The sequence below is a fragment of the Octopus sinensis genome, linkage group LG2 (assembly GCF_006345805.1).
Source record: "Octopus sinensis linkage group LG2, ASM634580v1, whole genome shotgun sequence".
Taxonomy (NCBI): Eukaryota; Metazoa; Mollusca; class Cephalopoda; order Octopoda; family Octopodidae; genus Octopus; species Octopus sinensis.
This window is the reverse complement of record NC_042998.1, coordinates 31304869-31329957: the sequence shown is the minus strand read 5'-3', so window position 1 is coordinate 31329957 and position 25089 is coordinate 31304869. Positions and strand designations below refer to the sequence as shown.

At 37.9% G+C, this 25089-nt stretch overlaps 1 protein-coding gene and 1 long non-coding RNA gene across 2 annotated transcripts in view; both read right to left on the bottom strand.

The window, feature by feature from the left end:
* LOC115232619 (mucin-2-like) overlaps positions 1 to 25089 on the bottom strand; it is a 94896-nt gene that overhangs the window by 27188 nt on the left and 42619 nt on the right. The window contains exons 19-23 of the mRNA XM_036500727.1: positions 11504 to 13900; positions 10603 to 10774; positions 9473 to 9519; positions 5036 to 5194; positions 2709 to 2876 (exon numbers count right to left, since the gene is read on the bottom strand). Coding sequence (XP_036356620.1) covers positions 2709 to 2876; positions 5036 to 5194; positions 9473 to 9519; positions 10603 to 10774; positions 11504 to 13900 — 2943 coding nt within the window. The remainder of the gene's footprint in view (positions 1 to 2708; positions 2877 to 5035; positions 5195 to 9472; positions 9520 to 10602; positions 10775 to 11503; positions 13901 to 25089) is intronic.
* On the bottom strand, positions 18834 to 22244 carry LOC118767472. Its single transcript, XR_005003399.1, has 3 exons — positions 22116 to 22244; positions 20342 to 20346; positions 18834 to 18848 (listed from the first exon to the last, which is right to left on the bottom strand). It is a non-coding gene; the product is annotated as an uncharacterized LOC118767472 (long non-coding RNA).

The following is a 25089-nucleotide window of genomic DNA, read 5'->3' as shown; positions in this document are numbered from 1 at the left end:
AGCTGGAGAAGGTGTCCTCCTGGGGCTACAAACTACAGTAGCATCCACCCTTAGGGGTTAGCCATATTTAAATGGTAAATATACGTCACGATGTGTTGTAGCTACTGTTTATAACTCGCTCTGAGATTTATGAGTAAATTTATATTTAACATTAATTATTATCGATTACTCCTTTACTTTAAGATTATTACAGTTTATAAATTTCAAAATAAATAATAAAAAATTACAATAAAAACTAAAAGTAAATCTATAATATTTAATATGAAGGTGAATGTGTGCTGTTAAGCATTTTGGCATTGGTGAACCCTTCACAGCATTCAGATTACTCTGTCACATGTAATATTTATTCACATTGTTTTGAAGCAGTAATGCATTATCTTGTAGCTTCAAGATTACAATAATGTGATTGTTTATTTTTACTATGACATTATTATCGTTCTTATTCTTGTGTCCTTTGTCTTAAATCTATTATGAAAGGAGGAGACATGTGGGATTGAGAGTTGGTGAAGAAGTCACGGGATATGTGACAAAAGATTTAAAACAAAAGACACAAAGAATAATAATAAAGCTGAAATGAAGAACGAATATATAGTGTGTGTGTTTATTTGGTAAAAAAAATAAATGACCATCCCAAAATATAACAATATTTGTTTCAACACACTATTCCACATCAGGAATTTTGCAAAATAAATATATAAATATGATATTGTCGTTGTTTCTTTAAAAATTACTGTAATTCATTAAATAAGACCTATTATTTTACATCATAATGAAACCATCATGGAGTCACTTCATCTGCAAGAAACCACAGCATTATTTCTCTTTAATGACAATCTCTTCTAAACAGTAACAATGAATAAACAACAAAAATACCTTAACATGATACAAATACAAAAACCAAGAACACGTTTTTAAAATATTAACAGCACATTTTTAAATTGTTATTAACAAAAATTAACATGGTTCAATACAAACACGAATAACATTAACAATAGCAACACAAAATGTACTTCTTGAATACACAGAAAATAACACCTTTGAAAAAGGTGGTTATGATGCTATTCACCATAAGTTCTAGAATGCACTGGATTCCAGTAAGAATTGTCTCAAGCCCAAAAGGAGAACAACAATCCCCAGCAGTTTGGACAGGGACAGCTCCCTAGTTAAGGATATAAACAGTCCAAATATACTTTAAACTTTCCTCTAAAGCCAGAAAAATATGGAATCAGATAGATCAAATAACTGTCTTATGCCCAATATGTGTTATAAGGTTAAACATATGAATGTCAAGCTTAGCAATTATCATTCACAGCACCTCCTATGATACTAATAGAAAATGTAATTCTTATTCTAGTCATACCATTCACTGCAACAGCAATAGTAGAATGCATACATTACATAAGTGTGATATTTTTAATGTTTAACTTGCCTGTTTTAATAATAGACATATCAAGGTGGCCATATCAAGGTAATCAAGCTCAATGCAATCTCTGTAGTAAAGAATCTAGTGAGATTTTTAAAGGGAAATTTCCACTGTTTTCTGGACCACCAGAAGGAAGTTAACACCTCTTGCAGACATTGCATTTTTAATTTCTTTTCTTTAACCTTAGATCTATATGTTCTACCTGAGTTAGATATTTATGCCTTTTTACTTATTTGTTACTCACCTGCTTTAGCAAGGCCTTCTAATTCTTAGACTCTACCCATAGCATAGTCCATTATTGGACCTTATAACAGTTATAATGGATTGTGCTAAGCTATGATTTAGTTAAACATTTGTGACCATTCTGTTCACAAATATGATTCATAAAGTATACAAAATAATGCATAAAAGTATAAAATATCACTTTAACCCTTTCATTACCAACCTGGCTGAAGCCGGCTCTAGCTCTGAGTTCAAATGTCTTGTTTTCATAAGTTTGGAATTAAAATCTTCCACCAAACCTTAGTCACAATTTATGTTCTTATCACTAGCTGAATGATAGCTAAGTTATTTTACTAAATTCTTTGTTATATTTAAAGTAACTGAAAGACACACAGAGCATCTCAAAATAAATACAGTAACAAAAGGGTTAAATATTTTTAAATATAATTCCTGTCTTGGAATATCATACATACCATTTGAATTTTATACAGCAAGAAAAATAAGATAGCCAAATAACTGAGGTTGACTTTACTTTCATCCTCAATGGATCAATAAATAAAGTGCCAATCAAGTAAGTTATTTTAAAGTTGTTAGACTATTGATTCTATATAATTCTCAGATCTTATTTCTATCATAGTATTGTGTCTCTGAATAAAGGTGCTGCTAATTATGTTTGCATCAGTTTTCCTGACTAAACAAAAGTTAAGTATCTCTCCTACTACACAAATGGTTATCAGTAAGAAGGATATCCCCTATAAAAAGTACTGTGTCAACAAATAAGTCAACCCACAACCCTTTAGCATTTAAAGCAGCCATATCCAACCAAAATATTCTACCCATTTTATGTTCTAGTTTCTCACATCTGCCCTAATATCATTCTGAAAATAAACAATCACATCGTTGAAATCTCAAAGCTACAAGATAATGTGAAAAGAAAAGCATTACATTTAACAGGAAGCCTGAATGGTAAAGGGTTAAAAAACATAATTAATAGAAATTATTAATGAAATTTCAAAATAAATTTGAAATTTGATTACAAACTTCATAAAACAAGGAATATTACCATTGCCTTCACACTTAGCTGTCACACATGCTTGGAGTTGAACTGCTTCCCCAGTGCACTCTTCATTTAACAAACCATAATTGCAAATTCTTTGTCGTTTTTGAGAACCAACACCACAAGTAGTAGAGCACTCGCTCCACGAATTCCAAGTAGACCAAGATGGTTTTCCTAATTAAAGATATATAGGTATATATATATATATATTACAAGAAATAACAATCATAATAATAACAAAATTTACAAAAAAAAATTGGACAATATTTATTAGGATCAAAGATGAAATTATTTTAAACCTTCAATGAAATAATCCTTTCTACTAAAGGCACAAGGCCTGAAATTTGTGGGGAGGGGGTAAGTCGATTACATCGACCCCAGTACTCAACTGGTACTTAATTTATCAACCCCAAAAGGATGAAAGGCAAAGTCAGCCTCAGCAGAATTTGAACTCAGAAGGTAGTGACGGGCGAAATACCACTAAACATTTTGCCCAGTGTCCTAATGATTCTACCAGCTCACCACCTTTTTTTAAATAGGATTCAAATTTTGCTACAAAGGCAGCCATTTTGTGGGCAGGGATAGTTGATTACATCAACCCCAGTGTTTCACTGGTACTTAATTTATCAATCCCAAAAAGATGAAAAGCAAAGTCGACCATGGCGGAATTTGAACTCAGAACATAATGATGGGAAAAATACTGCTAAGCATTTTGTCCAGCATGCTAACAATTCTGCCAGCTCGCTACTGACCTTCAATGAAATAATGATTTGATAAATTAGGTCTTCTAGTTGCAACTGTGTCTAGCTAAAAAAATACATTTTTTGTAATGGTTTATTATATTGGCATACGGTTACAGTCTTTTTATATGGAGAAGGAGAGTATAGGTAACTGGATCAACCCAAGTAGTATATGGAATTTTAACTTTCTTGTAAGAGAAGACAAAGCAATACTAAAGGGAATTGAAATCAATGTAAGCTGGTGGAAAGTAGAATCATCAGAACACTGGTCAGAATGCATCAATAATCGTTCTGGTTCTCTGTACTATGAGTTCAAATTTCACTGATATCAACTTTTCTATAATACCCTTGGTATAAATAAATAAAGCACCAGTCAAGAACAGGGCTTGTTTCTTCTCTCCCAAACTTTTTCACACACACAGAATTAGGGACTAAAAAAGGACTGAAGGGACTAAAAAAGGCAGCTGTCATATGAGAGCTCACCAATCCTTTCATTACTATTCCATAGACTTGTTAAGGTACAAAAAGGACCCTTAATGCAGAGAGACAACTAAATACAACTTGGTATTTTTCCTAACCCACTGTCTTTTATATTTCTACTAATCTACTGTCCTTTCATTAATTAAATAACATGTATCACCATACAGAAGTGAGTTAGAATTAAATAATGGTTTTATTTTAAATTTTACTCCAGGAAGAGAGTTTTCATTCACAACTTTTACAGGTCCCAACAGAAAGACAAGATGCAGTGTTTTCAATGTTGTGGTTACCAGTTACTGAACTGAATTTTGAATATTCATAGAACCTATTTAAAATTCTTTTTATATGATGTATGTTAATCTTATGTAAACCAGACCTTAAATATACTATAACTCCTAACTCTTTTACTTGTTTCAGTTATTTGACTGCACCATGCTGGAGCACCGCCTTTAGTCGAGCAAACTGACCCCATGACTTACTCTTTGTAAGCCTAGTATTTATTCTAGTGGTCTCTTATTGCCAAACTGCTAAGTTATGGCGACGTAAACACACCAGCATTGGTTGTCAAGCGATGTTGGGGTGGGGGATAAAACAGACACACAAACATATACACACACATACATATATATAACCACACGCACACACACACATATATATTGTTAAACAGTTAATTGCTGAAAAATCATTCCACTTTTCTTCTCATAGGTACTCCTTGACAGGAACAATATTGTTGAAATCTTTTCTAAAAATTCCCACGGAGTTATTCCTGGACAAACACTATTCTCAAACAAAATTTTGTGACAGGATACGCCCACCAAAACAATAATTTTCACAATTAAGTGAAAAAAAATGTTCACTCAGCCGCAGATAGACTAGAATCCGGTGAGGATTTCTTGTTTGTAAAAAAATAATTGCAGCAAACAATAGGCCCACACTAGACCCCAAAAAATCTAAGATGGCTTTAAAAACACGTCTTACAGCCTCAGTGTCAAACACAACTCTGATTCGTTCATGCACAATGAGATAAGCAAGTTACTTACCACACAACCACTCCTGTGCCAATGCATAGCTATTTTAAGCATTTATTTAACGCTTGTTTTTAATAATAGTTACCTTTGCAAGGGTCAAAATTGCAGTCACTTGATTGCTCTAAAGGCAGGTTACATAGCTCATTTCCTTTTCCTTTAAAACGTTCTCTGATACGAATACGGTTACCAATATCACAACTTTTACTACATTCTCCCCAGTTACTCCACGAATCATAAGTACATCCTGCAAAAACACAAAAGAATAATTAGATTTGTAACACATTGAAAATATAAGTGTCCAGGAAACTTAAATTATATGTTAACAAGACTATCTTTATATAGAAGATATTGTGAAACATAGTCCTTGACCTACAGGAGTAGCCAAGTACCTCCTCTGTAGTAAGACAGCTACCCCTCTCCTGTCCCTCTGTCATACTCCAACCTCTTGCCTGGGACACAGCCACTTCTCTCAGTTCACCTCCCCTTCACAGCTGAGAGGTCCTTGTCTTGCAAGCTACTTGGTGACCCCACAGGTGCTGGTACCACATAAAAAGCACCCATGTTGGCACTACATGGAAAGTACCTGTGTTGGCACCATGTAAAAAAGCATTGGTGCTAATGTCACTTAAGAAGCACTGGTGTTGGTGCCACATTAAAAGCACTGACACTGGCGCCACATTAAAAGTACACAGTACACTTTGTAAAATGACTGGCATTAAGAAGGGCATCCAGTCATAGAAACCGTGCCAAAATAAACAACTGCAGCCTTGTGCAGCTCTCAGGCTTGCCGGCTTCTGTCAAGCCATCCAACCCATGCCAGCACGGAAAATGGATGTCATATGATGATGACAATGATGATGTGCATACACACCAAAAAAAATCATAAACATAGGAAAATTAAACACACCTAAAATTACACCCATCATCATTTAATATATGTCTTTCATAGGTTGAAGGGTTTGACAGGAGCTGGCAAGGCTGGAGAGCTGCACCCGGATCCATTGTCTGCTTTGGCATGGTTGCTATTGCTGGATGGACTTCCTAACACAAGCTACTTTACTGAATATAGTGAGTGATTCTTTTTTTGTGGCACCAACACCAGAGGGGTTACCAAGCAACTTGTCAGGCAAAGACCTCTCAGCTGTGAGAGGAAGTTGAACCAGTGGAAGTGGCTTTGTGCCAGGTGAGAGGTTAGAGTATAATAGAGGGATAGAAATAGGTAACTATAGAGGAGATACTTGACTACTTCAGTTGAAGAGAAAGACAGAGACCAAGAGAAATAGATGGTGAAACAGCAGGGTGGGGTGATATAAGTGGTTCAGAGAGGATAGAGCATGATTTCATTATCACAAAATAAATTAGAGGTACACAGAAAGAACATAAAATTTTATATTCACTAACGAACTAGTTAAGCAAAATGTTACAGGAAAGTTTTTCAAGGGTTTAGCATATCTGATAACATACAAGAGTTGCATGAGAATATTAGAAACATTTCAATTTCAGCAGTACATAATCAGAAAAAATAATTTTTGTTACATTTAAAAACATGTGATGTAGATCCAACTTCACATATGGCAGCAAGGGTGATTTGCTTTGAGACATTATTTTGGAAAGTAAAAAAAAGTGCATCTTATATGAGATCAAATATAAAGATGACCATGACCATGGTGGTCTCTCGTAGTCTGAGGAAGATGATTCTGCAATTTTTGCTGAACAACCTGCATAAATGATTTGCTTATAGTGATCAAATATTTATATTGTACGTAAGCTCACTCCTGTCATCAAATCAATATTACCTGAACAGGTGCAAAGTGTACAACACAGCAGGTGTCAAAGAGATTGCATAGAACTCTAACTACTAGAGCATACACCATCACACCACCAAATATGGTATATACTTAAATGTCATATTTTCTAGACAAGTTTTATCCTATTTCATAGAGAAGCTTATGTAATTGGACCAGAATATTACTGGCTCTTATTTTCTTGGATTATTTACTATATCTCATTTTATCTCTTTCTGTTCTATTCCCAGTCTCATGCTGATGGCAAATTCACAGAGTCAAAAGACCATCAAAGTGTTTTTGTATTCTGAGATCAAATCTTGTCAAGATCAGCAACACCTTTCATCCTTTCAGAATCAATAAAGGATTTGTCTAGAGTGGTAGACTAGCAAAATCATTTGATTGTCAGGTAAGGTACATTGTAGTACTTGTTCTTTGCATTCTGAGTGGAAATCTCATTATAATCTGTTTGTGTGGTAGATTTAATACAGCACTCAATTTAACACCACTGCCTTGCTTTTGGGTGTCTTCAACAGAGTTCAATCAACTGCAAGCATCTGAATCATGTCTCTGGTTTGAGAATACATTCTTCATCTCTCCTACAGGAATTAGACAACCAGTAAAGATTCATAAGCACTGCCTTTCTTTACGACAAAGCAAAATATATATAATTATATATATCACATAAATGCACTTGTCGAGCACTGGGCCTCACTGCAGCAATGTGGCCAATGCTGGTATCGCATAACTGGCACTCATGCCAATGGCATGTAAAAAGCACCTTTCAAGCATTGGGCCTCACAGAGGCAATGACAGATGACTGAGACCTTTGACAATATGCTGTACTTGAGAACAAGACCCATCAAGCCAAATGAAATTGAAGTCATTTATACTTGTGTCACACAACTTGCACCCATGCTGGCGGCATGTAAAAGCACCCATTACAGTCTAGGAGTGGTTGGCTTTTGGCAAGGCAGCCAGCCATAGAAACCACGTCAAATCAGATTGGGGTCTGGTGCAGCCACTCAGCTTACCAACCTGGTCAAACTGCCCAACCCATGTCAGCATGGATAATGAATGCTAAATGATGATGATGATATCACATGGTCAACCAGACTATCGAATATTGTTATACATCACTGGTCACAATACATTTTATATTATTCTAACTTTCAAATGATGCTGCCCCACTAGCTAGGTAAGCAGGCCACCATTATGAATGCTAATCTGTCACAGAGTTACCCAGTTACAATTGAGTGGACTGTGGCAACAGGAAATTAAATGTTTTTCTCAAAAACCCAACTTGGGGATTGGTCTTGTAGTCAAACCCACAACCTAGTGATCATGAGTGCAACACCCTAAACACAAAGCCATTCACCTTCACACACACACACACACACACACATACACATATGGATTACTGAACTCTATACAGTTTTTCTATCTCTGTTTTTTTTCCGTTCTCTCCATTTTTTTACTCTTATTCCTTTCTTGTGAAGAGCATAGGCTTAAAATGTAAAGAATTTCCCCATTTTCTCAAACATTAAACTAATACACTTGTTTGTTGTTCCTACACCAGTCTTCATCTTTTGTTTTTCTGTAAATTTGAACTATATATATATGTATGTATATATGAGAAAAATTGGAATAAAAACAGTAAAAACTTCAAAAATATTGAGCATAACAAACATATTTTGCCACAACTTGTATGAAAATAACTTAAGGACATTTATATGAAGTGGTGAAAGAAACTAAAATTGAGAAATAAAGCTAGGAGAGTATTGTAGTTCACTTGAAGCATTGTGTATTGTTTGTAAAAAATAATAATAATGTGTTTTGAATGGCACAATGCACTATAATAACAATAATGGACTATAATAACTGTTGTAATTTAATCATCCATAGTTTGATATAATATTTCAGAATATAAAAATTCCTTCTTCAAATATCCCTAGGAATTGATCGAGTCACTGCTATAATCGATTTTCCAACGGTTTATTTATTTTCCATTTTTTTTATCCCCCGGAAGCATCTCTGGACTGGTCTCGCGAAGCTCCTTCCGGAATTCCTTGTGAGAAGTGCATGAGGGCAGCCATGTCTCAAGCTTGAGTGTGCTGGCCCCTCTATAGTGCTGCTCATAAGTTATATATATCTAGATGCTTTCTGAAGGAAGAGGCTCTCGTGTTCAGATGTTCTTTGATGCGAACGTGTATGGGGCAGTTTGCGAGTGTGCATTGATTGCTGTCCTTTGCCTGTTTCCTTGCAAAATGTTTTTTCAGAGAGGGGCCAGAGTGGGCTAGTTTTACGTCTAGTCTATCACTTCTTGTGTCTCTTCGGATGGGTCACCTTGTCCTCTGTCCTGCTGCACTGGTTCTAGATGCATACAAGTTCGTTTCTGGCATATCCTAATTTGGCACCAAGTGGAAGTGCTGAACTGTACTGGACAAACATATCTCTACTGGCTGCTTTCCTGTAGAACATAGTATGGATCTTGCCTTCTTCCATTATTTTCAGTTGGAAGTCAAGTAGCGATAGTGATCCAGTGTTGTCGGTATGTTCTATAGTGAACTTTATGTTCGTGTCCACTTTGTTGAATGTCATGAATATTCTGTCAGCCTCTTCACAGGAGGATGTCATCTACATAGCTGGTGAAGAAAGGGAATTTTGCTCATACTGCTAGTATTAATGCATTGCTTAATCCTAGAATAAATTTTAAAAAAACATAGAAGTCTACATACCATGACATATCTTACTAGTGCATCGCAACTTCGTCTTGTCACAGGTACTGGAAAAAATATTAGATATATATATAAAACATACATGCATAGAAGTATGTATGTGTGCGTGCACACACACACACATATACTGAAGAGTCTGAATGAATACATAACTGCAAGAAACTCAGAATGGCAATGAATGAGAAGCAAAGAGAAAGAACAGTTTTAATTAATGATGACTATTAAATTCACAAAATGATTCAGAGCCAATGATAGCTTATACTTATTCTACAGCCTAATCCAAAATTTGTGTTACAATTTTATTTGTTACAATGCAAAATATGACAAATAATTAGTTATATTATATATATTGTATATATGTCTGTATATGAAATGTCAATAACTAACTTTTAATTAAGAAGTCTTAACTTATAATTATTGTAAAGTTAGTATATATAATATCCTCCTCATCATTATCATCATATCATCATTTAAAGTCCATTTTCCTTTGCTGGCACAAGTTGGACGGTTTGACAGGAGCTGTCAAGCTGGAATGCTGCACCAGGCTCCTATTATCTATTTTAGCAAGGTTTCTATAGCTGGATACCTTTCCTAACACCAACCAATTTACAGTGTGTACTGGGTGATTTTTATGTGGCACCAGCATGGGTGCTTTTTACACGGCACCAGCACAGGTGCTTTCTATGAGGCTCCAGTATCCACAGGGTCACCAGGCAGCTTGCAAGACAAAGATTTCTTAGCTGAGAGAGAGAGAGTGGAACCAACTAAAATGGCCAAGTGCCAAAGATAAGAGAAGTGATCATAAACCAAGGCTCTAATGTTATATTTCAATATAAAATGAAAGTAAAAATGTAAAATTTCAGTTTTGATCTAAAAATAAATTTTCTGCATTTTTTAAATCCCTCAAATGTAATTCACTTATTAAGAAATGTTATACAACATTAAAGTTTTAAAATGGTTATTTCTCCATACATATATCTGTAAAATCATTGCATGAGTTTCTACTTTAAAATAATATTCTTTCAATCCAAATGAAAGAAAATAAATGTAAACAGGTCTTTTTCCCTATAATAATTATAGTATAACCCTTAATATTCAATGAAATTCAGTCACACATTTTCTGTACTTACCAGTTATTACACTGAATATAAACTGTAACACCATCTTCAATTTTATCATTAGCATGCACTACTTCTGCATCACTACTGACACCTGAAATACCATCTTTTTCAACCCAACCAACAACATCTCCCGGAATGAATCCCAATAATAATTCAATTTCACAAGGGGTGAGGGCACAAACTGAAAAATATATTTAAATGGAAATGATACAAAACAGAAAAAAAAACATGTAGTCAAGGATTATAAGCAAATAACTGAAAAATAATCAAACAAATGAAATCATGATGAAAAACAAAAGGGCTGTATCAAAACATGTGCATAAAATATTGTAGATAAAACATAACCCAAGGAGACTGGTGGCAGTCTATGTTGGTAAAACTTGTGTTATGTGGAAACAATGTTTCAGACAGTGTCCTTTAAAGTAGAAATGACAGGTGGGAAATAAAAGTCAGAAGAGTTTCACATTTATTATGGTTGAGAAACTGGCTGCAACTGATGAGTAACCCATGAGAATGTGAGCTTCATACATAGAAATGAAGCAGTAGGGAAAGAGAAACTTGGTGAGAGAGAGGAGGAAAGAGAAATAAAACAAAGAAGAAAAGCTGAAAAGGAAAAATTTAAGTGGGAGGAAAGTTGAAGGATAAAAATAGACCCATTATTAAAATGTGGCTATAGTAGAAAAGATTTTAACAACATTAAAGGCGATAATCCAGCATGGCCTCGGTCAAAAGACAGAAACAAGTAAAAGAATAAAACAATAAAAGAATGAAGATATAATTAAATAAAGTTGAGTGAGCAGAAAGAGTCACAATATTCCTAACGGCAACATATATTGCTTTGTATAAAAGGTAGGCATTAGCCAAACATATTACAAGTATAAACAAGACAAAATAACAAATAGTGACGTACCAGGGGTGATAATAGCTGAAGGGGTTGTGGCAGCAACAGTGACATTTTCAGGTGGAAACGGTGGTATAGTTTCTTTAGATACCGGTTTTATAGGGTATGTACCTGTTATGCCAGTGGTACTTGTAGTTGGTGATGTGGATGTGGAAGGTACGGAACTTGTTGTAGTTGGGGCAGTGGCGGTCGATGGTAAAATACTTGATGTAGTTGGGGCAATGGTGGTGGATGGTAGAGTAGTAGTAGTTGGGGCAGTGGTAGTAGATTTTACAGTAGTTGTAGTTGGAGCAGTGGTGATGGATGGTACAGTAGTTGTAGTTGGGGCAGTGGTGGTGGATGGTACAGTAGTTGTAGTTGGGGCAATGGTGGTAGATTTTACAGTAGTTGTAGTTGGGGCACTGGTAGTATATTTTACAGTAGTTGTAGTTGGAGCAGTGGTGGTGGATGGTACAGTAGTCATAGTTGGGGCACTGGTAGTAGATTTTACTGTAGTTGCAGTTGAGGCAATGGTGGTGGATGGTACAGTACTTGATGTAGTTGGGGCAGTGGTGGTGGATGGTACAGTAGTCGTAGTTGGGGCAGTGGTAGTAGATTTTACTGTAGTTGTAGTTGAGGCAATGGTGGTGGATGGTACAGTACTTGATGTAGTTGGGGCAGTGGTGGTGGATGGTACAATAGTTGTAGTTGGGGCAGTGGTAGTGGATGGTACAGTAGTTGTAGTTGGGGCTGTGGTGGTGGATGGTACAGTAGTTGTAGTTGCGGCAGTGGTAGTGGATGGTACAGTAGTTGTAGTTGGGGCAGTGGTAGTGGATGGTACAGTAGTTGTAGTTGGGGCTGTGGTGGTGGATGGTACAGTAGATGTAATTGGGGCAGTGGTGGTGGATGGTACACTAGTTGTAGTTGGGGCAGTGGTAGTGGATGGTACGGTAGTTGTAGTCGGGGCAGTGGTGGTGGATGGTACAGTACTTGATGTAGTTGGGGCAGTGGTGGTGGATGGTACAGTAGTTGTAGTTGGGGTAGTGGTGGTGGATGGTACAGTAGTTATAGTTGGGACTGTGGTGGAGGATGGTACAGTAGTTGTAGTTGGGGCAGTGGTGGTGGATGGTACAGTAGTTGTAGTTGGGGCTGTGGTGGAGGATGGTACAGTAGTTTTAGTTGGGGCAGAGGTAGTGGATGGTACAGTAGTTGTAGTTGGGGCTGTGGTGGTGGATGGTACAGTAGTTGTAGTTGGGGCTGTGGTGGAGGATAGTACAGTAGTTGTAGTTGGGGCTGTGGTGGAGGATGGTACAGTAGTTGTAATTGGGGCAGTGGTGGTGGATGGTACACTAGTTGTAGTTGGGGCAGTGGTAGTGGATGGTACGGTAGTTGTAGTCGGGGCAGTGGTGGTGGATGGTACAGTACTTGATGTAGTTGGGGCAGTGGTGGTGGATGGTACAGTAGTTGTAGTTGTGGCTGTGGTGGTGGATGGTACAGTAGTTATAGTTGGGGCTGTGGTGGAGGATGATACAGTAGTTGTAGTTGGGGCAGTGGTGGTGGATGGTACAGTAGTTGTAGTTGGGGCTGTGGTGGAGGATGGTACAGTAGTTTTAGTTGGGGCAGAGGTAGTGGATGGTACAGTAGTTGTAGTTGGGGCTGTGGTGGTGGATGGTACAGTAGTTGTAGTTGGGGCTGTGGTGGAGGATGGTACAGTAGTTGTAGTTGGGGCTGTGGTGGAGGATGGTACAGTAGTTGTAGTTGGGGCAGTGGTGGTGGATGGTACAGTAGTTGTAGTTGGGGCTGTGGTGGTGGATGGTACAGTAGTTGTAGTTGGGGCTGTGGTGGAATATGGTACAGTAGTTTTAGTTGGGGCAGAGGTAGTGGATGGTACAGTAGTTGTAGTTGGGGCAGTGGTGGTGGATGATACAGTAGTTGTAGTTGGGGCTGTGGTAGTGGATGGTACAGTAGTTGTAGTTGGGGCTGTGGTGGTGGATGGTACAGTAGTTGTAGTTGGGGCTGTGGTGGAGGATGGTACAGTAGTTTTAGTTGGGGCAGAGGTAGTGGATGGTACAGTAGTTGCAGTTGGGGCAGTGGTGGTGGATGGTACAGTAGTTGTAGTTGGGGCAGTGGTGGTGGATGGTACAGTAGTTGTAGTTGGGGCTATGGTGGAGGATGGTACAGTAGTTTTAGTTGGGGCAGAGGTAGTGGATGGTACAGTAGTTTTAGTTGGGGCAGTGGTGGTGGATGGTACAGTAGTTATAGTTGGGGCTGTGGTGGAGGATGGTACAGTAGTTGTAGTTGGGGCAGTGGTGGTGGATGGTACAGTAGTTGTAGTTGGGGCTGTGGTGGTGGATGGTACAGTAGTTGTAGTTGGGGCAGTGGTGGTGGATGGTACAGTAGTTGTAGTTGGGGCAGTGGTAGTGGATGGTACAGTAGTTGTAGTTGGGGCAGTGGTGGTGAATGGTACAGTAGTTGTAGTTGGAGCAGTGGTGGTGGATGGTACAGTAGTTGTAGTTGGGGCAGTGGTGGTGGATGGTACAGTAGTTGTAGTTGGAGCAGTGGTGGTGGATGGTACAGTAGTTGTAGTTGGGGCAGTGGTGGTGGATGGTACAGTAGTTGTAGTTGGGGCAGTGGTAGTAGATTTTACAGTAGTTGTAGTTGGGGTAGTGGTGGTGGATGGTACAGCACTTGTTGTAGTTGGGGCAGTGGTGGTAGATTTTACAGTAGTTGTAGTTGGGGCAGTGGTAGATTTTACAGTAGTTTTAGTTGGGGCAGTGGTGGTGGATGGTACAGTAGTTGTAGTTGGAGCAGTGGTGGTGGATGGTACAGTAGTTGTAGTTGGGGCAGTGGTGGTGGATGGTACAGTAGTTGTAGTTGGAGCAGTGGTGGTGGATGGTACAGTAGTTGTAGTTGGGGCAGTGGTGGTGGATGGTACAGTAGTTGTAGTTGGGGCAGTGGTAGTAGATTTTACAGTAGTTGTAGTTGGGGTAGTGGTGGTGGATGGTACAGCACTTGTTGTAGTTGGGGCAGTGGTGGTAGATTTTACAGTAGTTGTAGTTGGGGCAGTGGTAGATTTTACAGTAGTTTTAGTTGGGGCAGTGGTGGTGGATGGTACAGTAGTTGTAGTTGGAGCAGTGGTGGTGGATGGTACAGTAGTTGTAGTTGGGGCAGTGGCAGTGGATGGTACAGTAGTTGTAGTTGGGGCAGTGGTGGTGGATGGTACAGTAGTTGTAGTTGGGGCAGTGGTGGTGGATGGTACAGTAGTTGTAGTTGGGGCAGTGGTAGTAGATTTTACAGTAGTTGTAGTTGGGGTAGTGGTTGTGGATGGTACAGCACTTGTTGTAGTTGGGGCAGTGGTGGTAGATTTTACAGTAGTTGTAGTTGGGGCAGTGGTAGATTTTACAGTAGTTTTAGTTGGGGCAGTGGTGGTGGATGGTACAGTAGTTGTAGTTGGAGCAGTGGTGGTGGATGGTACAGTAGTTGTAGTTGGGGCTGTGGTGGTGGATGGTACAGTAGTTGTAGTTGGGGCAGTGGTAGTAGATTTTACAGTAGTTGTAGTTGGGGCAGTGGTAGTGGATGGTACAGTTGTTGTAGTTGGGGCAGTGGTGGTGGATGGTACAGTAGTTGTAGTTGGGGCTGTGGTGGTGGATGGTACAGTAGTTGTAGTTGGGGCAGTGGTGGTAGATTTTACAGTAGTTGTAGTTGGGGCGGTGGTGGTGGATGGTACAGTAGTTGTAGTTGGGGCAGTAGTGGTGGATGGTACGGCACTTGTTGTAGTTGGGGCAGTGGTGGTGGATGGTACAGTAGTTGTAGTTGGGGCTGTGGTGGTGGGTGGTACAGTAGTTGTAGTTGGGGCAGTGGTGGTATATTTTACAGTAGTTGTAGTTGGGGCAGTGGTGGTGGATGGTACAGTAGTTGTAGTTGGGGCAGTGGTGGTGGATGGTACGGCACTTGTTGTAGTTGGGGCAGTGGTGGTGGATGGTACGGCACTTGTTGTAGTTGGGGCAGTGGTGGTGGATGGTACAGTAGTTGTAGTTGGGGCTGTGGTGGTGGATGGTACAGTAGTTGTAATTGGGGCTGTGGTGGTGGATGGTACAGTAGTTGTAGTTGGGGTAGCGGTGGTAGATTTTACAGTAGTTGTAGTTGGGGCAGTGGTGGTGGATGGTACAGTAGTTGTAGTTGGGGCAGTGGTGGTGGATGGTACGGCACTTGTTGTTGTTGGGGCAGTGGTGGTGGATGGTACAGTAGTTGTAGTAGGGGCAGTGGTGGAGGATGGTACAGTAGTTGTAGTAGGGGCAGTGGTGGTAGATTTTACAGTAGTTGTAGTTGGGGCAGTGGTGGTGGATGGTACAGTAGTTGTAGTTGGGGCAGTGGTGGTGGATGGTACGGCACTTGTTGTAGTTGGGGCAGTGGTGGTGGATGGTACGGCACTTGTTGTAGTTGGGGCAGTGGTGGTGGATGGTACAGTAGTTGTAGTTGGGGCTGTGGTGGTGGATGGTACAGTAGTTGTAATTGGGGCTGTGGTGGTGGATGGTACAGTAGTTGTAGTTGGGGTAGCGGTGGTAGATTTTACAGTAGTTGTAGTTGGGGCAGTGGTGGTGGATGGTACAGTAGTTGTAGTTGGGGCAGTGGTGGTGGATGGTACGGCACTTGTTGTTGTTGGGGCAGTGGTGGTGGATGGTACAGTAGTTGTAGTTGGGGCAGTGGTGGTGGATGGTACAGTAGTTGTAGTAGGGGCAGTGGTGGTAGATTTTACAGTAGTTGTAGTTGGGGCTGTGGTGGTGGATGGTACAGTAGTTGTAGTTGGGGCAGTGGTAGTAGATTTTACAGTAGTTGTAGTTGGGGCAGTGGTGGTGGATGGTACAGCACTTGTTGTAGTTGGGGCAGTGGTGGTAGATTTTACAGTAGTTGTTGTTGTTGGAGCTGTGGTGGTGGATTGTACAGTACTTGCTGGAGTTGGTGCACTGGTTGTTCTTGATGATATCGTGCTTCTTGTAGCTTTTGTAGAACTGATCAATGAAGCTGTGGAAAAATCGAAAATAAATGAATCTAAACAAACTATTTCAAAATTTAAGTTTATTTCAACAAAATAATTTTACAATTTTACAACTGAATATCATTATCTTCAAAACTGCGTCAAATATAAACAAGCATATGATTATTTACAATTATAGTATTGAACGGATATCATATATACTTGAATTGGTAAGAATAATTTCTAAATTGCATAGCTAAGAGCTTCCAGAAATTCTGAAATGGTATACAGTAATCCCTCGATTATTGTAGGTGTTACATTCCAAAAACCCCTGCGATAGGTGAAAATCCATGAAATAGAAATAGTACTGTACTGTATATTTTATAAAATTATTTTTATAATTTGTATATATCTATTTTATTAAAGCTGCAAAGCAATACCACAGAGGAATCGATGGGTGAACAAGGAAAGGTGAAACATGATAGATGAACCGCGATAGGTGAACTGCAATATGGCGAGGGATTACTGTACATACATAAACACACACATATCAATTCATTTAGTGTATGAATCTTGCAGTTTCTTTTATATAGTTGCATTTTAAATGCAATCTCTGTTTGTTAGAAAAATATTACATTTTATTCAAAGACAATAATTCTTTGAATCAAAGAAGCGAACTTTTAACACATACAGGCACGCAACCAAATTCAAAATGTCGAACATAAATATCCCATATGGATAGCGTATACTCTTACTCTTATACTTGTTTCAGTCATTTGACTGCGGCCATGCTGAAGCACCGCTTTTAGTCGAGCAAATCGACCCCGGGACTTATTCTTTGTAAGCCCAGTACTTATTCTATCGGTCTCTTTGGCCGAACCGCTAAGTTACGGGGACGTAAACACACCAGCATCGGTTGTCAAGCAATGCTAGGGGGACAAACACAGACACACAAACATATACACACACACTTATATATATATACATATATACAACAGGCTTCTTTCAGTTTCCGTCTACCAAATCCCCTCACAAGGCATTGGTCGGCCCGGGGCTATAGCAGAAGACACTTGCCCAAGATGCCACGCAGTGGGACTGAACCCGGAACCATGTGGTTGGTTAGCAAGCTACTTACCACACAGCCATTTGTCTTTTTGAATTTTTGATTCTTGGACTAGTCTTTAATCACACCGATGGATTTGTTTCGCGCTATGCAGATTTCATTCCGCATAGCAAAGTCTTGTGCATATATTTGTTTATATTTTGTTTATATTTCAACATATTCCTTAGGAAAAACCTTCCACTTAGTTTATTTCATTTTATTATATTGTATAGGCTCACTTTGGTATTTAATTTATAGATAATCCAATATAGGGTGTTATATTTTGCATGTCTTTCGTCTAAATTTTTATTATTATCACCATTTTTAAATAAAACAATGTTCTCAGATCCTAGGCATTTTTATGAGAATATGTATATTGACATGAATATGTATTTGTAAGCATATGTCTTTGTATATGTGTAAGTGAGCGTATGTTTGTACTTAAGCACATACATACACGAATGTAAGTGTATGCATGTATCCACTTGGGCTTGTGTTTGCATACTTATCTCTATATACGTATCAGTATATGTGCTCACATAATTTGTATACAAACACTCATATGTTATTATTTTTTTCTTCTTTCCCTTTTCTTCTTTTTTCCTTTTCTCTTTTTCTTTTTTCTCTCTCTTCCTTTCTTTCACTGTTTTCTCTCCCTATTCGTTACTTGTATAGAGCCCTGTAACTTTACGTCCCCCTCCCTTATGTTTTTAGCTTTCTGTTGTAAATAAGAACGCCCCTTCCCCATCCATGAATTTAGCTTATAGTCTATATGGATACAGTGATTTTGCATGCGAGCTAGATTGTGTATACATATGTGTACATGCATTTGTGTGTATATTTTCGTTTTGTATTTATATGTCTGTATATGTATGTGGTCTGCGCACATCTATCTGTGTATATTGATGTATATATGTATAGTTTAGTATGAGGATGTACTGTTGTGAAATATTTTAATGCATTTTGATATTTAAATTTCAATTTCCATGTATTAATTATATTTTCTTTATTAATGACAATATGTATTTTAACCAAAGATTCGATGTAAGGTTTTTTCCTCGATTTTTATAATTTTATATATTTTATATTTAGCTCATTTTTGTTTATCGAAAGGACCAATCAAACAAGTCCATTTTTAAAGGTGTAGCGTTTATACTAGTCTTGATAGAATTGGCATATCGGTTCTAACCCTTGATTCAATAACACTATGTATAAACTCTATACTTGGAATGACCAATTTTAATTACTATTGAATTTTACTCATAAGGTATTGGACTATTATATGTACACCATTCTGCCTAAATAACGGCTCTACAAATACAATATCCCTGCATATCTCACATCTATTTTCATTCTTCCACCTCACTCTTCCTATCACCAACATGTGAGCATGCACACAACAGCCAAACAGCGCATCGCTGAAACTGTGCACAGTTCTATACAAGGATTTTTGTGTTTTTTCATAAACTCGGGGATGGCTACTGACATTAAGCTTAAGGTTTATTATAATGTACAAGTATAAAGAAAGAATTAAAGAAAAAAGGACTCATTATATTGAATGTTATTGGTAATATTGAGTGGAAATAGGGGTGCTGCAGTTCTGCAGTGCCTATACACAAGCCGCCATTGATCAAGATCGCCCATTCTTTTCTCTTCTAGTCAACTGAATGTTTTGATATAAACATAAAGTGTTTATTCTACTGAACAATTCATATATTTTTAAATGTCTTCACTAAGGAGGTTGTGTAAGAGATGAATTTCTTTTTCTCTCTTGCATAATGATCTGAAACATGCACATTAAATGTATCCAAAATATCAATATTTGTTTTGATTTTATTATTGTTATGTGACGTCTGGCCATTATAAGTTAGCCAGTCCTTTACTTGTTTACATGGATGTTCTAACAAGAATTTGGAGTAGTTTTGTTATACTGGACCTGAGATGGAAAATTGAAGTAAAATGCACCACTTCTAAGCATAATATGCTATTTGTTCTTTTCAGTTATCTAATACTTTCCTGATTATTCTGGCCACACCAAGGAGGTAAACCTTTTGGAACAGTTCTACTGGGTACTCTATTCCAATTTCCTTTATATTCCTCCAGATGCCTTCTGATACTGTCCCCATGGAAACAACAATAACTGGCACTATCTTTACCTCCTTCATTTTCCATAGCCAGACTATTTCATACTTAAAAGGATTATATATATCTCTTTTTTTTACCTTCTTTCTTGGCTATTTATGGGTCAAGGGACATGCAACATCAACTACATATGTGTATGTGTATTATTATTATTATTATTATTATTAACAACAACAACAACAGCAATAATAATAATAATAATAATAATAATAATAGCGATTGTTTAACAGTTCAGTGATGACATCAGAATGCAATTTGGCCTCGATAAATGTGCAAAAGCTACCTTTATCAAAGGAAAAATGACAGAAACATCTAACATTAACCTTGACCAGCAGAATGTCATAAAAGAGTTAGACCTAGCAGAGAGCTACAAATACCAAGAGGTAATTGAAGGGGACGAAATAAGGTATTCAGTGATGAAGGAAAGGATCAGGAGAGAATGTTATCGCAGAGTAAGAGCAATACTCGAGACAGAGCTGAATGCGAGAAACAGGATCGAAGCGATCAATGCTTTAGCCATATCAGTCGTGACTTACAGTTTCAATATTGTTTAACTGGTCAATTACTGAAATATGTAATCTTGACAGAAAAATACAAAAACTGTTGACAATCCATAGAATGCACCATCCTAAGGCAGATATAGAATGACTTTATCTGTCAAGAAAAGAGGGAGGCCATGGACTTTTATAACTGGCATCAACAATGAAGATTGCCACGATTGGCCTAGACACCTACCTGAAAAACTCAGGACTGGATGTTAAAACTTGTCTCAAAATATGAAAACAAGAAAGCATCATACTCAGTAACAAAACAGGCAAAGGAATACCTAAGTGAATTCCAAATACAACAAATTCCGGAATTAGACATACAAGAAACAAGCACAGAAAAAGCTAAGCACATGAAAACCCATGCTAAAATTGCTGCCTTAGATATTCTGACTGATAGATAGCAAGAAAAACCTCTCAATGGCAAATACCCAAAGAGAGCGAATAATGCCGATGTTGACAAATCTCTTACACATCAATGGCTAATGGCCTCTGGCTTAAAATATGAAACAGAAGGGTTTATCATAGCAGCTCAAGATCAATGCCTAACTACAAGGAATTACCAGGCCAACATATTAAAGAATGGCAGTAGCCCAACATGTCGTGTATGTCAACAATAAAATGGAACCATTGATCATGTTGTCTCCAAGTGTCATCTTCTTGCGCCTACAGAGTATCTCAACTGGCATGATAGAGCTGCACAATATATTCACTGGGTAATTTGCAAAAGCCTGGACTTGCCCCATGATAAAAAACTGATGGGAACACAAACCACCTCCAGTGCTTGAAAATGACCACATCTCACTCCTCTGGAACTTCACCATTCAAACTGACAGAAAGATAGATGCAAATAGGCCAGACATCATATTGAAAGACTTCAGACAAAAATCATGCCTCCTCATTGATATGACTGTCCCAATCGATATAAACGTATCTGTCAAGACTTACCAAAATCTGAGCAAATATAAAGATCTTGAAATAGAAATTTGCAAAATGTGGGACCTGAAGACTAAAACAATACCTGTTGTCATAGATGCCCTGGGAATGATAACAAAAGGGGCTGATTGCTACCTAGCTCAGATACCAGGAAACCCCAAAATGGCAGAAATTCAAAAGATAGTGCTCATGGGAACTGCTCATATCCTACACAAAATATTTTCTATGTAATCTCAAGTTTTAAAACAAACTTAATTTTCATATGGTTTCTTAAACATTCTCTAGAACAATACTATGTACAAAACCAAATATATGGCACCCTAGGCTTAACACCAACATGAACTTCCAACTTGTTGTCTTTTGAGGTCTCTGGGTGAGACTTGGAGCCAACTTGTAAAAATGTAAAGTAAAAGTCAAACATAAAATAATAATAATAATAATAATAATAAGGTGGTGAGCTAGCAGAATCGTTAGCATGCCAGGCAAAATGTTTAGTGATATTTCATCTGTCACTATATTTTGAGTTCAAAATACTTTGAGGTTGACTTTGTTTTTCAGTCTTTTGGGGTTGATAAATTAAGTACCAGTGTCCCCTCCCCAAAATGGCTACCCGTGTGGAAAAATTTGAAACCATTATTATTATTTATATTTATATATATATATATCATGTTATGCTAAGAAGTAGTACATAGTACCAGAATTTTTGACAGCATAGACACTTAAATTTGGTGGTCAACTTCGTGGACAGTTTACGAACATTATGCCAAAAAGCTAAACTGCTTCCACATGAACTACCTGAAAAAGCTATTGAAAATCACCTGATAAGACAAGGTCCCAGACATGGGGACCTCTAGGAAGCTGATCTTCCAAGCATTTCTACACTGCAGAGAGCACCAGTTAGGTGGGCAGGCCACATGCAACTTTCCGAATAGACTGTATTACAACAAACTGGTGGAAGACAAGCACATGCAAGGTGGACAGAAAAAGTACTTCAAGGACACACTCAAAGCCTCACTTAAGAGCTTTGAGATCAACCATGATACCTGGAAAACACAAGCGTAAGACTGCCCTGCCTGGCAATAGTGCATTTTTGTACCACTAACAGTGGTGCCACCTCCTATGAACAAAACAGGACTACAAGTGCAAAGCCAAATCTTCCCCTTCAGTTCCAGCAGACCAGTAGTACCCAAGCCACAGCAGAGCCTTTCAAGCATACATCAGACTGACTGGCCACAGGCCAGACACACTGGGCTCTGTTTGCTTCTCCCTTGGTCATCGTCGAAAATGATAGATGCACTAATTAAAATACAACTATTAAAATAACTAACAAAAGCACAATACAATCTACTTGGTATGACTCATTTGCAAGTGTACAAAAGGTTGTATGTGTAAACTTATAAGCCTATAAGAATGTGTGTGTAAGCACATAAACAAGAGAAATGTAAAATAAGGTTTCATAAAATGGAGGCTTGCTGTTGTTAAAGAAGATTTTCTGATGAAATTGGAGCTATATATTCATGTGACACAAGCATTATGATATACATGTTAAAGTACTGAATCATTTATTTTTCTATGGAAACAGTTTAAAATATTAGAAAGACTTACTGAGTGTTGACTTAAATAAAGTAATTGATGTAGAAATAGTTTCCTGACTTGACAGAATTGAAGAAGATACTGTTGTTGGTATGTATGCTGAATAAAAACAGAAAAAGTGCTTCTATAAATTGTAAATTACTTATTGCATTCATTGTAATATAAATTAAGAATTCACTGTTATGCACATGTGAAAACCATAAAGAAAATAGGGTTAAAACTCCCTTAGAAATAGAATTTCCTCTCCTAATTTTTTACACTCAATAACACAAATATACATGAAATTAGAATGTTTGTTTATTCTTTTATTTGTTTCAATCATTTGACTGTGGTCATACTGGAGCACAACCTTAAGTTGAGCAAATCAACCCCACAACTTTCTCTTTGTAAGCCTATTATTTATTCTATCGGTTTCTTTTTACTGAACCACTAAGTTACAGAGAAATAAACATATCCACATCAGTTGTCAGGCAATGGTGAGGAGACAAACACAGACACAAATAACAAATACATACATATATATATGTATATGTATGTATATATATATATATATATATATATACTTTATTTAAAAGTGTCCGACGAACGGGAACATGACACTCTGAGTAACATATTTTGTTATACTTCTGCTGCTTTTAAATAAAGCATATTACTCTACCTCTGGTATTTGAGTACTCTTTTTTCCACCTTGTTTCACATTTATGTGCTTACTCCGGTATATATATATATATATAATATATATATATATATATATTATATATATATATATATATATATATATATATACACATATACAGTGAGCTTCTTTCAGTTTGCATCTAACAATCCACTAACAAGGCTTTGATCGGCCCAAGGTTATACTAGAAGACACTTGCCCAAGATGCCATGCAGTGGGACTCAACCAGGAATAATGTGGTTGGGAAGTAAGCCTCTTAACACACTGCCATTCCTGCACCTATACACAGCCACGCCTGAGCCTATGTTAATTAGATTTGTTTAATAAATATTAGAAATATTGACACTGAGGCATTTTAAGATTATTTTTGATCCATTATATAAATATATATATATCATCATCATCATCATCATCGTTTAACGTCCGTTTTCCGTGCTAGCACGGGTTCAATGGCTTGACTGGGGTCTGGGAAGCCAGGAGGCTGCACCAGGCTCCAGTCTGATCTGGAAGTGTTTCTACAGCTGGATGCCCTCCCAAACACCAACAACTCCATGAGTGTAGTGGGTGCTCTTTACGTGCCGTCGGCACAGGTGCAAGGGAAATTTGGCAGTGGCAACAATCAGATGGTGCTTTTTACGTGCCACCGGCACAAAAACCAGTCAAGGTGGTGCTGGCATTGGCCACATTTGGATGATGCTTTTTACATGCCGCCAACACAGGTGTCACAACAACAATTTCCATTTGATATTTATTTTCATGTTGATGTACTTGACTCAATAGGTCTCCTCAAGCACAGCAGTTTGTTCTGCAATACAAGATACTTTGGATGGGCTGGGGCTATGCGAAACTGGTGCAGGAAGCTGCCATGAACTCACATTATTTGTCGGGTCTTTGCAGTCACAGCATATTTCCAGAGAGCCCCACAGCTTACCAGTCCTTATCAAGCAACCCAACCCATTGCTGCATCAACAATGGATGTGTAAGGATGATGATGATTCTCTGCTCAGCTTCCTGTCATGGTCAATGAGACATACACACCTTCCTTCTCACCACTGCTTTAATCAGCAGAAGTGAGATACATTGTTAAAACCTAATGCACATACATATCAGTATACAAGGTCAATCTCTGCCAAGAGACTTCAATCTCTGTGCTTTAGCTTTGTTACTATGGCAACAGTCTACATACGTTTCGATCAGACCACATACATACACTCCAAACAAACAACTGTAGCGATTCTGTCTTTTCATCGTTATTGCAATGCAATTGTTTTCAAAAATTGACAAACATTATACATAAATGATTTCTGCTATTTAAATCATCAATTTCACACTTACTTGATGGTTTCACACACAACTTTACAGAAACAGTCACTCTCATTGGCCTTTCTGTATTTCGGGCACTAATGCTTAGTTGAACCCTTGTATAGCCACTGTTTGGTTTCATTATGAATTCTTCCCAGGGTTCCAATAGTGGAGAAACAACATTTTGTGGCATATCCCTCTCGTTAGTAGCACTTTCCCCAGATGTAGATTTCTGTAAAAGAATATTTTCAATACAGTTGCAGCTATGCATACATACATATAAAGATCGTGTGTAATGCAATTGCATACGTTAAAATCACATTCATCAAAAATCAAACTTACCTT